General features: G+C 46.8%; 2 protein-coding genes across 2 annotated transcripts in view; both read right to left on the bottom strand.

The window, feature by feature from the left end:
• Nucleotides 1-4,237, bottom strand: part of Bcas2 (BCAS2, pre-mRNA processing factor) — a 10,998-nt gene extending 6,761 nt beyond the window's left edge. Inside the window, exons 1-4 of the mRNA XM_005357136.2 lie at nt 4,114-4,237; nt 3,939-4,031; nt 1,106-1,176; nt 481-642 (exon numbers count right to left, since the gene is read on the bottom strand). Of these exons, the coding sequence (XP_005357193.1) occupies nt 481-642; nt 1,106-1,176; nt 3,939-4,031; nt 4,114-4,206 (419 nt within the window). The 5' untranslated portion in view covers nt 4,207-4,237. The remainder of the gene's footprint in view (nt 1-480; nt 643-1,105; nt 1,177-3,938; nt 4,032-4,113) is intronic.
• A 3,080-nt stretch (nt 4,238-7,317) lies between these two features.
• Nucleotides 7,318-14,759, bottom strand: part of Dennd2c (DENN domain containing 2C) — a 72,567-nt gene continuing 65,125 nt past the window's right edge. Inside the window, exons 15-19 of the mRNA XM_005357134.3 lie at nt 13,289-13,330; nt 12,233-12,338; nt 9,964-10,200; nt 8,806-8,892; nt 7,318-7,528 (exon numbers count right to left, since the gene is read on the bottom strand). Of these exons, the coding sequence (XP_005357191.1) occupies nt 7,497-7,528; nt 8,806-8,892; nt 9,964-10,200; nt 12,233-12,338; nt 13,289-13,330 (504 nt within the window). The 3' untranslated portion in view covers nt 7,318-7,496. The remainder of the gene's footprint in view (nt 7,529-8,805; nt 8,893-9,963; nt 10,201-12,232; nt 12,339-13,288; nt 13,331-14,759) is intronic.

Genomic DNA, 14,759 nt, shown 5'->3' with positions numbered 1-14,759 from the left:
GGTTAGATCAATATGTAAGAGCTAGCCAATAAGAGGCTGGAACTAATGGGTCAGGCAGTGATTAAAAGAATACAGTTTCCGTGTAATTATTTCGGGTCATAAGCTAAGCTAGCCATGCGGGCGGCAGGGTGCTGGGGATGATTGGGGACGCAGCCCAGCCGCTCTTATTTCAACAAACAGGGTTAGTTATGTGAACGAGGCTAGCCCTAGTGAACTGAGATAGGACTCCAGCATCTCACTGGTGTAGTTCGACACATCTCAAGTCAAATCTAGCATAATTGTTGTTGCTGTTATTCTGGATCCAGGGTTTTGCTATATAAGCCTACGATAGCCTCAAACTCAATATATAAACCAGACAGGCCCCGACTTTGTGGTAGCCCCCCACCTCAGCTTTCCAAGTGCTGGGAAGTACTTAGAATGTGTGTGCACAGCACACTTATGAAAAGACACTGAAGACTCAGGAGAACCAATGCGTCTTACTCATTGTACACCTTCCAGGCGTTACACCCGTGCTGTGACATCAGCTCCAGATTCTCGATTCGAACTGCCTGGTGCTCTAACTGGGCCATGGAATTGTTTACACACTCTTGCCAGGCAGTGATGTCATTTTTTTGACCCGAGGAAGGGGCTGGAAGTTCATATCTGAAATTATACAACAAATAAATAAACCAGCATATCTTGCCAAGCCTTTAATCGCTCCTTCCACTAGACTCCCCATGGACACACACCTGCTACATAGACAAAGACACCAATTACCAGTCCCTACACACACAGGAACAAAAGTGACTGAGGCAGTAAAGAAACCCATTACCCTAGAAACCAATTTACAAATAAAACACAGCTGCATATTGTAACAAAAAGATTTCCATAAATATGAACTAGTTAAATAACCTAAAACGTCTCGGAGACTCTGATGTCTCTCATCCCTGCTTGTCACCATGACCCATCTTGGGTAAAGTCTGTTAGCTTTTTAAAAAGTTGCTAAAAATATTATTTTTGGTTTTAAAAAAGGTGGTAGTCATGTTTACAGCACACAACACTATCTTCTACCCTCACTGCCTACTCAGCTGGACCCCTCCCAACCTCAGCCACCTTCCTCACTCACCGTTTCATGCTGAGTAATTCGATTGGTTGTCGGGCAGCCAGTCTTTCAAATTCATTTCTCATTATGTCCGTCTGGTGCACAAACAACAAAGAATCAGGCCAGGATCGTGCTGAAGATAATGTTTACTGAGACTCGATACTTTAATTATAATGGATCCTTTTGCTTCTCTCAATTACTACCCCCCCCCCTCTTTTAACTAAGTTTTTTTTGAGACAGGGTTTTTCTATATAACCCTGGCTATCCTGGAACTCACTCTGTAGACCAGGCTGGCCTTGAACTCACAAAGATCTGCCTGTCTCTGCCTCCCTAGTGCTGGGATTAAAGGTGTGCAGCCACCACCACTCGGCATCCCCACCTGTTTTAAAGAATAGCAATATTTGCACACAAGTATACCACTGCCTACCTGCTAGGTGGTCTGGGACTTGTGCCCTGGCATTCCTTTTTCCTACATTAGGGGTGGCACCTGAAGAACCCTTGCCAGTTCCCACCACTGAATTCATAGCAGCGCAGATTACAGCCCTTCTGTTGGCACCAGGCATAAGTGCAGGAGTAGCCATGGACTGGACTTCCCTAACTATTTACCATCGGCTTTCCTCGCACTTCACCCAGATTTCCAGCAGGTAGCTCAGACCATCCTCACCCTTCAGGGTCAGATAAGACTCGCTGGCCACTGCAGCACTATAAAATCGGAGCGGTTAGATTTACTAATAGCAGAGAGAGGGGGTCTTTGTCTCTCTCTTGGGGAAGAATGTGGCTTCTATGTTAACCATAAGGAACAGATTGCTGCCTCTGGCCAGAGTCACTGACAGTGCAGTAAAGATCTGGGTGCCGCCTTTCAGAACTCCTCTTCTCCCTCTGTTCTTAATCCTACTAAATCTGCCAAATGTTTCAGGAAGCCCCTGGTGCTGTGGGGTCTGACACAGTGTAAATCCCACATGCTCCAGTTTAAAACAGCAGCTTCGAGTGCACGGTGGTGGTGGTGGGGGGGAGGAGGCAGCGCACGCTTCCATCGCATCTCTGTGTAGTCCTAGCTGTCCTGGAACTCGCTCTGTAGACCAGGCTGGCCTCAAACTCAGAGATCTGCCTGTCTCTGTTTCTTGAGTGCTGGGATTAAAAGTGTGCAATACATTCTGTTCAGCGTGCATAGACATCACTTCTATGAAGAGTAGATGCTTCAAAATACAGACACAGGTAAGCACTCTCTGATAGGAGTCCAGTAGTCTAGGGAGCAACAAGAATCCGTGTGTGTAAGCCGGGCAGTGGTGCACGCCTTTAATCCCAGTGCTCGGGAGGCAGAGAGGTAGGTGGATCTGTGTGTTCGAGGCCAGCCTGGTCTACAGAGCTAGTTCCAGGATGGCTAGGGCTGTTACACAGAGAAACCCTATGTTGAAACACACACACACACAAAGAAAGAAAAATAATTCATACATACAATTACAACAAATTAAAAAGTTGTTTGTTTGTTTTTTTTTACGACAGGTGCACACCTTTAATCCCAATACGTAGTAGGTAGGGGCAGGAGGATCTCTGTGAGTTTGAGGCCAGCCTGGTTTATAACGGGAGTTCCAGGACAGCCAGGTTATCACAAAGAAACCATGTGTGCATGTACGTATGTGTGTGTGTGTATGTTCCAAAAAACCCCAATTACCAGAGTGAAGAGACCTTACAGAATGAATGTCTTTGCCAGCTATTCATCTCACAGGGGATTAATATCCACAATCTATAGAGACTAGGAAAAACCTAAACATCAAAGGACAAGTACCACAGTAAGCAGACAGGCAAATCAGCCAAACAGTTATCAGAAAATGCAAATCAAAACTACATCAAATCTGGGAGTGGCGGTCATGCCTTGAATCCCAGCAGTTGGAGGTACAGATAAGAGATTGGCAGTTCACGGTTATCCCAGGGTACAAACTGAGTTCAGTGCCACTTTGAGCTACTTGAGACTGTGTCTAAACACACACACACACACACACTTCTACATTAAGAGCTGGATGTGGTGCCTGTAATTCCAACACCCACAAACCTGAAGCAGAAAGTCAAATTCAAAGCTGAAAAAAAAAAAAAAAAAAAAAAAAAAAAAACAAATTCAAAGCTGACCTGTCCTAGTGAATTCCAGAAGCTTGAGCTACAGCCTTGAAAACACCAAAGTTAACTGACAGAAGAATAAAAATGAAGTTATGTAATTCATAGGACTGTTTTCTGAGCTAGGGAAGACAGTCCAATACACCATTAGCAACTATTAAGAAAGGATTAAATTAACCAGAACACTAATTATAAAGGCAGGAATCACGCTGCATTTCAAAGGGTAGAAAGTTTGTAACTGATATGTGATTAGGAGCTAAGTGGCATTTTGGTTGCACCTGTCGCATTTAAAATGTTTGTTCGGGATTCACACACCCACTAACTACCTGAGTTTTGGTACACAAATCTCCCTCCAGTGGCTGCAAAGAGTACAAGTAGTTAAGATTATAAATACTAAAATCCCGTGATTCCTACCTGTTTGGAGTGGACCTTAGACAATAAAGGGTAAAGGATGCTTTTGTGAAATTTACTAGGGGGCTCTACTAAAAATAAAAAACTCAAAATATTTTTTTAAAACAAGTCTGTAGAGAGAAACCAATAAAGCATTTCTGGGGTTAATGTAATATGAACCCTGCGGAAAGCTCATCTGGCTATTTTGAACCAACTGATCCCTACATGACATGCAATATGAGCATCAAGCAGCAGTAAACCTGGAAAATGTCCATTTCACACAGCTAAAGCCCTCAATCCGAAATCTAAGTCGGCAGGAAGCCTGGTCGGGGTGCGGGGCTCAGAACACCGCACTTACTTCAAAGGCGGAGTAATCCGGGGCTGTCAGGTAGCTCAGGTAGTTCTTGGTCGGCCGGTACCTGCGAGTCTCCTCCTCCACCAGGGCCGCAGCCTAAGAACGAGAAGAGGCCGGGGTCGCGGAGGGAAAGGGCAGCGTGCCTCGGGCGGCCCCGCCGCACACCCCCCGCACTCACCGCTTCCCGCACGCCGGGCGCCTCGTAGCCTTGGTCAAAGTACGGCAGCGCATCCACCACCACCTCCCCGGCTACCAAGCCCGTGCCCGCCATTGCGCGGCACTCGGCCCCACGAGAGCCGCCTGAGTCTGCGCAGGCTCAGTTCCGTTCCACGGCGCCTGCGCGCCTGGAGCTGACGTCATACACGTCGCAGACTCTTCTATGCGGGCGCGTGCACATTTGCAAATTCTGTAGCCAGCTCTTACCCACTGACGTTCCTGCAGGCCTGGCACCTTGCCTGTCTTTCCGTGGGTACCGCGTATGTGTGCGTGTGTTTCTGAAGCTCCGACAATTTTATTAGAGTTTAAGAGAAACATAGGTCAGGCATGAGGCAAGACATGGGGGAGAGGGAGAGAAAGCCAAGTCTTCCGAGTTAGGCATGAAGGTTAGCAGTGCAGGTCAGACTAGCAGCCGCATAGCAGAAGAGAGAGGGATTTAAGAGCGAGAAAGCAAGAAACATTCGGGGCGTGGGGACTTCACAAGAGGCGGTCGCTGGACTTGACTAAAAGAGAGAAACATATTTCCCACACCATTTAATTCCTTTCTAAACTGACATAATATTGAGCTTCTAGCATTCTTTATCCTCATTTCGCAGGCCCTTTAAGAATGTTCTTTTACAGACACTAGAAATGGGAGCCTGTTTGCAATGAAAACGAGTCTTCAGATCTAACCACCCTCTTTAAGAAGCTGGGGGTGCGATTCAGTGGTAGAGCCGCATTTCAATCCCCAGCGCTGCAAACTCCTCTTCCCTTCCAGGACTGGAATTACATCTGCAGGATGCCTCGTTTAAAAAGCTGTCATGTTTTTTGTCTTTAGGCCTATGTAAAACCCAATCATTTGCCTTTAGAATTTGTGGTAATAGTGCTCCTCTTTGGCTCCCAAGCCCTTGGCTATAGCTGGCATACATTCTCTGTTCAGTATCTCCCAGACGAAGAGGTAATGCAAAAAAAATGATGTGGGACTATATTTCCTGCCTAATGTGCATTCAACCAAGGCTCGTTTGTTAAGGGCTTTGGGAAAGTTGCTCTCAGCTATAAGCCTGGTTAGGCTAAGATGGACAGAGGATGTGAATGTGCGGCCTATAGGTTTAAGTGAAAGCGCTTCCCAACTTGTTTGATGCGACCTGCCTCTCCTAGGCTTAGGTGTGTGAACACTCGGTCCCCAGTTGGTGGCGCTGTTGCGGTGGTTTAGGAGGCGCAGCCTGGCAGAGGCCAGTCAGCCACTAGGGGTGGGAGAGTTTAAAGCCTCACACTGCTTTCGCACTCTGCTTCCAAATCGCTGTTTGGAGACGTGAGCTCTCAGCTCCCCACCCCTGCTTCCACGCCTTTGGCTTAGCGCCATGCTTCCTCACCACGATGGGCTCTTCTCCCGTGGACCTGTCAGCCAAACAAGCTTTCTTCCAGTTGCTTGTTTTATCACTGCAGCAGGAACGTAACTAATACACGTCCCAAGTGGATTTATTTTAAATTCTCCAGGAGATCGGTGGGACTTTTAAAATGTCTTTATTCATTAAAAGATCTGTAAACATTTGATAGAAATCTTGAACAATTCTTTTTACAAACATGTCCAATATTCACAACATTTTACAAAAACAAAACATGACAAACTCAAGGAAAGGAAGCAGCTTTAGATTGTAAGAAGGTAAGATTCTCGTCCCCAAGGCACAGTCAAGACCAACCACAGCAAACACTCCTTTTCCCATCTCATAAACAACCAATGGCTCCGTCAGGACTGGAGTGTGAGAAGAGACACCAACATTTAAAGACACAGGCCCAGTTCTTTCCCTGGACCCACACTTAGGAATCATACTGCACGGCACCAGCCTGCCTGCATTCATTCAGACACGCGTGGATGGGTAGTAGTGACAGGACTGGACAGTCAGTCCTATCCTAGCCCAATGTACAGCACTTTAGTCTGAGTGAATCTTTTCCATTCTAGGGAACGCCATTAGCAAAGCCCAAGAAAAACAACTGACATTTGCCACAACAATTATCATCTATCAATGAAAATCACACCTTCATTGACAAACTTCTTTTTCCCAGGCACTAGTCACACTTTAGATTTTCAGCATCTGGATGATGAAGAGGTATAGAGGCTTAGGAAATACTGAGTCTAATTAGAACAAAAACTTACAACGACGTAAGAATAATCAGTGGGGCGGAACACACAGCAAGCCCTGGGTTCTAGTCCCAGCACCAAAGACAGACAAAGAACAGTGTCTCATGAAGACACCCAGAGCTTGAAGTCTCAACGAAGCTTAGAGACCGGTCTGGGATACTCCATGGAGAACTTTAAACATCACTATAACACTAAAGAGCCCCAGCTTCCATCTGTAGGACTCACTAGCTTTCTCTGTGTTCGTCAGTCAAGTGTTTTTGCTTAGCTCTGTCTAAAGCGCATAACTGGCCAAATCCAGTTTCTTGCAAAATATCACGAAGCTGATGGAAGACTTAAATAAAATGACATATGGAAATGTACCACAGTGCGGCGAATTGTGAACACCAGAAGCCAACAAACAGGCAGCTGACGTCCTCGAAGGGACGTCTTCAGATTGGCTCTATTCCACACAGCACAAGAACGCTGACAGGCGAGAGGCGATGCGGATCGGCATGGTGTCTGCCTTTTTTAAGGTACTAACATGAGTGAAATTCTCTTAAGATATGCCATGGGACAAAAGGGGGTTAGCAACGGTGGGAACACTGGAATCTGAAAGTCCAAGCAGCCCCTGGTTAAAGCAGCTCGATGTTCTCCTGCCAAGAACCGCGTAAGGTGTACCCAGTGTTCTCCATCCCTACCAAGTCTCTCTAGCGCCTGGAACTCAGCATTTTTCTCTTAGTCTCTTCTTTGCATTGTTCTAAACAATGCAGCACCAAGTATTTCCAAGTATTTTTCTTGTAGGGAACGACTGCTTTCATAGACTAAGCACAAAATGAGCTTCTTGTAGCCACCAATAACTAAAGAGAAACACCACAGTAAAAATAATTTGGCTAGGCATAGTGATACTTGCCTTTAATCCCAGCACTTGGGAGTCAGAGGAAGGCAGATCTCTGTGAGTTTGAGGCCAGTCTGGTCTACAGAGTGAGTTCCAGGACACCCAAGGCTACATAGAGAGACCCTGTCTCAGAAAACAAAACCAACCAACCAACCAAACGAAAAGTTCCCAAATTAGAAGCAGAAGAGAGCGCACTGGCTCTCAGGTTGGTCTGCAGCAACAGGAGAGTCCTCCTCTGACAGCCTTTCTCCTTCCACAATCTCAAGGATTCTCCAGGACTCTTCAGTGCGTCCAGACCCCTGGAGACATGCTGTCTTTGGCACTTTCCATTGTGTTTAGAATGAAGACACATTCACTTCTTGTGGAGAAATCTCATTTTGCTTCCTGGAAGGAGGAGAAGAGCGTGAGTACCTCATTTGATCTTCACCCGCTGTACATCTGAGGCAAGAGACTAACAAGCTGGCCACTCAGAACCACTCACGAGCTCAGTGGCCTTGTCAAGCACAGTGGTGGGGAGAAGTGTCCCCCAAATCCTACATGTAAAAGCTTGGAAATGGAACCTGAAGGAGGTGCGACCCAGAGGGGGGACGGCTGGTCATGAGTGTGCCCTTGCAGGTACTCAGCCCTTTCCCATCCCTGCTTCCTAGCAGCCATAACACAAACAGCTTCTTCTACCTTCTTCTACCCACGTCTCGCCATAATGTATTACCATGCCACAGGCCCAAAAGCATCAGGGTCAATCAGCTATGGGCTGAAACTCCCCTAACCAGGACCCAAATAAGCCTCCAGAGGCCAAGGCCTCGTTCTTAACCACCTTCTGTTTCTGTTGTACTAATGGAGAACTATCAGCTGATGTGTTTAGCCACTAAAAAACCCGTGAGTGTCTAATTGCAGAGGGGGAAAAGAACTCAAGACATAATCTAATACAAGTGGTTTTCAGCTCGAACTGTAGTTTCAAATTACTTGGCCTGCTCTCTGGAGATTTCTCAGCGCTCAAGGGAAACTTTTTTTAAAGTCCCTAAAGATTATCATCTGATCGAATCTAGCCCCAAGGCACAGATGAAATCATAGCCTTCGGCGTTTGCCTGTGGTCTCTCAGCTAGTTAGGGACAGGGTCTAACCAGAGGCACACAAGCCGAAGCTTGAAGCTGGGGAGTGTGATACCATTGTTTGGATGGACATACTGCTGTTCTCATGTCGTACTGGAATTTAAACATCATAAGGAAATGCAAAATCAGAGTAAGGCATTCTCTCTGCTTCCCAGTCCCCCTGATCAGGTATTTTATAAATCAGGGGTCGATGGACATCCTAAAATTATATGTAAAATTTATCTGTAAAAATTTTTCTGCTAAATAGGACCACTTTTAAAAAGCATGCCCAAAGGATGTAACCTAGAACAGCTTTGTGATCATGAAATGGAAAGTTTTACCATAAGATTAGTTAGGGGCTTCACTAAGGGAGACAGCCCAGGCCCACCCTGCTGGGGAATCCCCAGCATTTGAGGTGACCGGCTTTCTGAGACATTAGGACCCAGGGTCACAGTGTCCAGTCAGTCAGCTAGAGGTTGCATTGCCGATTGATTATGAGTCTTCAGGATGAGGTTTGTTTACTGCAAAGGTCTTGTACAGTTGTTTATCTCACAGGAGAACAAAGCAACTCACCAAGACTCCGCAAAATTCTATTCACCCCACTGGGTTCTGACTCAGGAATTGTTTCCAAATACTGGAGAGCCCGGACTTCAAATAAACCTATGAAGAAGGCATAGTGGTGAGACTGTCCAACACTCTATCCTAAAAACCAATTAAATAAAACCTTTCTTTTCTTTTGCTTTTTTGGCAGTGCTGTGGGCAGACTCTGGCCTTTGCACATGCTAGGCATGTTCTACTCCTGAGCTATACCCCTTTTTACTTGTTTATTTACTTAATTTGTGTATGTTCATGCCTTTATGTAAGCGTATGGGGTTGGCATATGCACACATGTAGAGGTTAGAGGTCAGAGGTCAGGGAGTGGTATCTGTTCTCTTCTAACACATTGAGCCAGGGATGGAACTCAGGTTGCCTTTACCAGATGACCCATCTCCCTAGCCCTACCTAGCCCTAATCTTCTTCTTCTTCTTTTTTTTTTTTTTTTTTTTTTTTTAGTTTTTCAAGACAGGGTTTCTCTGTAGCTTTGGAGCCTGTCCTGGCACTAGCTCTTATAGACCAGGCTGGCCTCGAACTCACAGAGATCCACCTGCCTCTGCCTCCCGAGTGCTGGGATTAAAGGCGTGCGCTACCACCGCCCGGCCCTAATCTTGTTCTTACTACAATGATGTACCAGTGTAGTTAAACAGTATTACAGATAATTCCTGTAGTAACTCAGATGTGCCCTTGTACGTCTACATAGATTTTTTTTTTTTAAGATTTATTTATTTAGCCGGGCGGTGGTGGCGCACGCCTTTAATCCCAGCACTCGGGAGGCAGAGGCAGGCGGATCTCTGTGAGTTCGAGACCAGCCTGGTCTAGAGAGTTAGTTTCAGGACAGGCTCCAAAAACACAGAGAACCTGTGTCTCGAAAAACCAAAAAAAAAAAAAAAGATTTATTTATTTATTATGTATACAATATTCTGTCTGTGTGTATGTCTGCAGGCCAGAAGAGGGCACCAGACCTCATTACAGATGGTTGTGAGCCACCATGTGGTTGCTGAGAACTGAACTCAGGACCTCTGGAAGAGCAGTCAGTGCTCTTAACCTCTGAGCCATCTCTCCAGCCCTTGGAGATTAGTCAATCCTTCTAAGTATTCAGCAACTAAGAAGATATTGGTTTATGGTAGAACCCACCTTTAACTCCGCTTTGCCGAAGCTCCCGGTCCTGGACAAATCCCGCAAACATCTGTGTCTCCATGAAGAGATCTAGAAAGTGGCGAACACTCCGAGAAGTGTGGGACTTTCGGAATGGCTCCCTCAGGAAAACACGCTCCCCACGCTCTGTGACAGTCATATTCAGAGAATAATGTCCTACGAGCTCCACAAAAAACCTCACAAATGCTTCAGACACCAGAGAATTGAGTGTCACATCTGTTTGAAAAGGAAAGAAATAAAGAGAAGAATTTGTTTTGTGAACTTTGACAGTAGTTATTTATGGAAGCCATGTCTAAAGAGCCAAGGACACTGAGGATAAACTAGGAGCATGCATTTCTAGCTTGCTGCACAGTCCATGGCCTGAGCAAAGCAAATGGCTGCTGTCTTGACCTGTGCTTTCCTCCCGCGGTACGCTTACTGCACCTTGCAGCCTGACTTCTACACTAAGGTTTCAGGACTCATGCAAACGCAGCCCGTTTTCCTACTTGTCCGCTCCTCTCCCTTCTGTGCTGCCTCTGAGCCCTCTGTCCTCCCCTCGCCTCCTGTTTCCTGTCTTGCCTGTGTCACCGACAATTTGATTTTCTCTTGCCCTCCCCCCTCCCCTGGGTGTGGTCCCCGGACCACTTCTCTTCACCAGTCTACGCCTTCAAAGGCTGATTGGCAGCCGGATCCGGTGGCTCACGTCTGTAATCCCAGCACTTTGGGAGGCCGAGGCGGGCGGATCACAAGGTCAAGAGATTGAGACCAGGCCAGGCGCGGTGGCTCACGTCTGTAATCCTCGCACTTGGGAGATGTAGTCAGGAGGGTCAGGAGTTCAAGACCACCCTTATAGCTATCCACTATAGAGCTATACAGTGAGCTTTGAGGCCAGTTTGGGCTGCATGAGATCCTGTCTCAAACAGCAGCAGCAGCAGCAGCCAACAAACAAAGCCAGCTGGCACAGAGACAGAGCTGGCTATGCAATTCCAATCGTCATCTTCAGAGCAGTATTTCACCCTTTCCGCTCTCGGGCTGTCTATGGAGGTCATTATTTGGCTGTGTCATTATTCACTGCCTAACTTATAAAGTGCAGAAATTCCATTTGTCTAGAGGTTACCATATCCAGATCCTTTACAAAACTCGGTAGGCATCAGCCAATTAAAATAAGATATATCAGAACACAAACGCACTCTATTCTTCTACAAGTCACTTGCGGCTTCAACTTTCTCACCTTCTACTGCACTATGCCTTAATTCTAATAAAAATAATCTATTGAGTATTAAGTGCATGTCAGGCACTACTCCAAGCACTCTTACAAAGACAACAAACAATCAGACATGCTTCCATTGCTCTCTGTCTGCCTGTCCGTCCATCCATCCATTTCGACTCCAGCACACACACCTCTCGCTTTAGGACCTTTTACGTAGGCTGGTCTCAAACTTAGGTTCTCTTACTACCTCCTGGCGCAGAGACTACAAGAATGAACCACTGTGCCTGGGGAAATAATACTTGAGGTTTTTTTTTTTAAAGACGTGGTCTTTCCGGGCTGGCCTGGAACTCACTATGTAGACCACCTCAGAATGCTGGAATTAAAGGCCCATGTTACACACCCTGCCTCAAACCAGTGCTTTACAGCCCCTTTAGGGCTATTCCTTCCATCATGTTCCCACCAGGAAACAGTTTTGGTTTCCCCTCTAAAATGTTGATGATGACACTGCTTTTCGTTGCTTTGGTTTTTGAGACAGAATCTCATTATGTAGTCTTTGCTGGCCTGGCACTGTGTAGACCAGGTTGGCCTTGAACTCATAAGAATCCAAAGGCTCTGCCTTCGAAGTGCCAAGAATAAAGGCAAGTATCACCGTGACCACTGACACCTACTTTATATAGAGTCAGGAGAAGGGAAGGGGAAAAGCCAGAAAATACTGGTAAGAAGGGGCCTTTTTTTTTTTTTGGTGCCGTGACTTGGGCCATTTTTTTTAAGACAGAATGAAGAACTTAACTCAAAGAGACAGACCTATGGGGAGAAATCAGTCTACAAATGTAACTTTCCAGTGGTCCTGTGGCGGAAGCGGGCAGACGGGATCAGTAAGGAAGGGCGTGAGAGTCTCGAGATGCGCTCCTCTGGCACGCCCGCGAGGGCTCCTCCGGCACGCCCGCGAGGGCTCCTCCGGCACGCCCGCGAGGGCTCCCCTGGCACGCCCGCGAGCCAGCGCCGGATCTGCAGTGTGTGCAGTGCCTTCACCTCCCACCCTCAGCCCCAGTCTCACACCTTGTGAAAACTGCTGCTCCTGGGCCAAGACTTCATCTCGGTCTTCCAGAATCTGGACCAGGGCAGCTTGAAGTTTAGGCGGCAGGATTTCATCCTCGTCAGATACCTTGGGGGAAGCACACTGTGTGAGTCTTCCGGCGAGCACAGACATGCACAGCTAGCAGCCCCCAGCCCACAGGTGGCTCTGTGGAAACTCTGCCTGGACAGTCATTTGAGATTCTGTCACCTACACAGACTCAGAACACATGATGTTCACATCGTACTGTAACTTTACTTTTAAATATTATGTGACACCTTATCAAACTCTCAGGGACTTTTTTCTTTTTTACAAAATCTCTCATCTACAAGCTTCATGCTTTGTCTCCAACGCCATCCCCAATAAATGGCAGCTCAGATGTGAGAAGCCAACTGATCTAGAAGAGAAAGAGCTGGTTTCCACGCTTAGTTTCCACCCACAGAGCTGCTCTGAGACTCATCGCTGTCTCCCCACTCCCCTGAGCATCCACCAGAAAGGACCATGTCTTCCTGCCCCAAGGATGCCCCAGGACTGCTGTAAACCTTCTCTAAGGCACTGCATAAACGCCCACTGCCCTCAGTCTCCGAGACTCTGCCTTGATCCTCTTTAAATCCCAACTGCCTAACCGAGCACCTACTAACAACCTGGGCTAACTGCTCTTCTCTTCCTTCCGTGGCGCTGACTTGGACACGGCAGCTTGTGATCAGATGGGTACTCTTCCACTGAGCTGCATCCTCAGCCCAATACACTTAACTAACCTAGAGGCTTATATGTCAACCCTCCTGGAGTCGAAGGGATGGTTACTTCTTTTGGGAATAACATTTATGCTGTTTCCTCCTTTGGGGTGGACACCTATAAGCGCAAGCCAAAGTTTTCAGGCCAATCTTGTATGGCTAGCTAAGTGTCAACTCAGAGATGGGTAGGAACCAGAAATACTTTCTGAGTCATTTCTCTAAGCACTTTCGCCTCTTTTCTGTCTAATTGCCTACAGAGACACCTCTCCTCCCAAGCATTATGTAAGCATCTCCTTTGTCACTCACCTCCTGCAGGAACTTGTCCGCACAGAGATCAACGATCAGCACCTGAGAAATAAAGGAGACGGGCAGGTTCAACCAGAGACATCCACAGACACACCAGGCGCTGCTACACTGGGATGGGCACTTCGATTCTTTCAGGCCATGGGAATAGTTTCCAACAAAATCAACTCAAAGTCACAGTCAATTTAAAAGTTACTCCATGAAAACAACAAATGAGTTGGAAAAAGGAAAGGATATGCACAATTATATATTATACAGCTCGCCTGGTCCATGTGGCGGAGCAGTGGGGAAACAGCCTTTCAACAAGCGATACTGAAGAAGTGGGCAGCTACACAGAGGGAAAATCCCCAAACGATCTCTACACCATACTGTTTGCAAACAAATGAAGTTCTAGGTGGGGTCAGAAAAAAAGTCAAGCGCACTGAGATAGCAGGAGGAAGTCTTCCTCTTCATTAAACTAATGTGAAAATGTGAGCGGCTCATGAAAATGCCAGTCACAAAAGAGAAGATTGGCATCTCAACCACATCACAATGCATTAAAAAGTGTCGTTTTAGGCTGGGTGTGGTGACGCTAGATACAATACTAGCAGTCTGGAGGCTGTGACAGGATGGTTGCCAAGCCCTAGCCCAGCCTGGAGGCGGAGTGAGACCCTGTATCAAACAAACACGTGACCTTCACCCTGAAACCAAACAACACCCACTCCCCCCAGAAAACCAGTTCAGAACATGGTTTTGGAAAACGAAAGGCCAAGCTTCAGGGATGGTGATGTAGCCCAGCTGGCACTGGACAAGTCAGGTGTGCTGTCATATGCCTGGAGCTCCAGGGCTGGGGAACAGCAGGTGGACAGCAAGAAGTTCAAACTCATCCAGGGCTACGAAGTGAGTCTGAGGCCAGTCTGCGCTTCCTGAGAGCCTCTCCCTCCAAAAAGGACCTCCAAAAAAAGACCCCCCTCCAAAAAAAAAATAATAGAACTAATAAAAAAAAAAGGAGGCTTTTGGGTTGGGCTGTAGTTCAGGGTTAGAGCATTCATCTAAGTAGGCACCCTGGATAGAATATGATTTATAATAGATGATATCCAATGGCCAATAAACACACCTCAAAAGCAACCAGGAATCCCAAACTCAACTACAGAGAGATACACACAGCTCCACAGCCATCTGTCTCGGCGGCTAAACCACACGAGCCGATGATGGAACTAGCATTCCTTGAAGAAGCTGGATTTGATTTTCTGAAGTGGAAGGTGTGCTCTTCCCAGCACTCAGAACTCGATCTGGAAGCGTATACTCCCAGAACTCAAGCTGCAGGGATCGAGTGTGATGGATAAAAATATTCACAGCAGGATTACTGATAAAAACCTCAAGTTGGAGACAGCAAGGTAGAGGCAGGTGGAACTCTAAGTTCAAGGCCAGTCTGGTCTACAGAGCTAGTTCCAGGACAGCCAGGGTTACAGAGAGAAACCCTGTCTCGGCCGGG

The sequence above is a fragment of the Microtus ochrogaster genome, chromosome 21, assembly GCF_000317375.1.
Source record: "Microtus ochrogaster isolate Prairie Vole_2 chromosome 21, MicOch1.0, whole genome shotgun sequence".
NCBI lineage: Eukaryota > Metazoa > Chordata > Mammalia > Rodentia > Cricetidae > Microtus > Microtus ochrogaster.
Note: the sequence above shows the minus strand (reverse complement) of the source record. Positions and strands in the feature narration are given on the sequence as shown.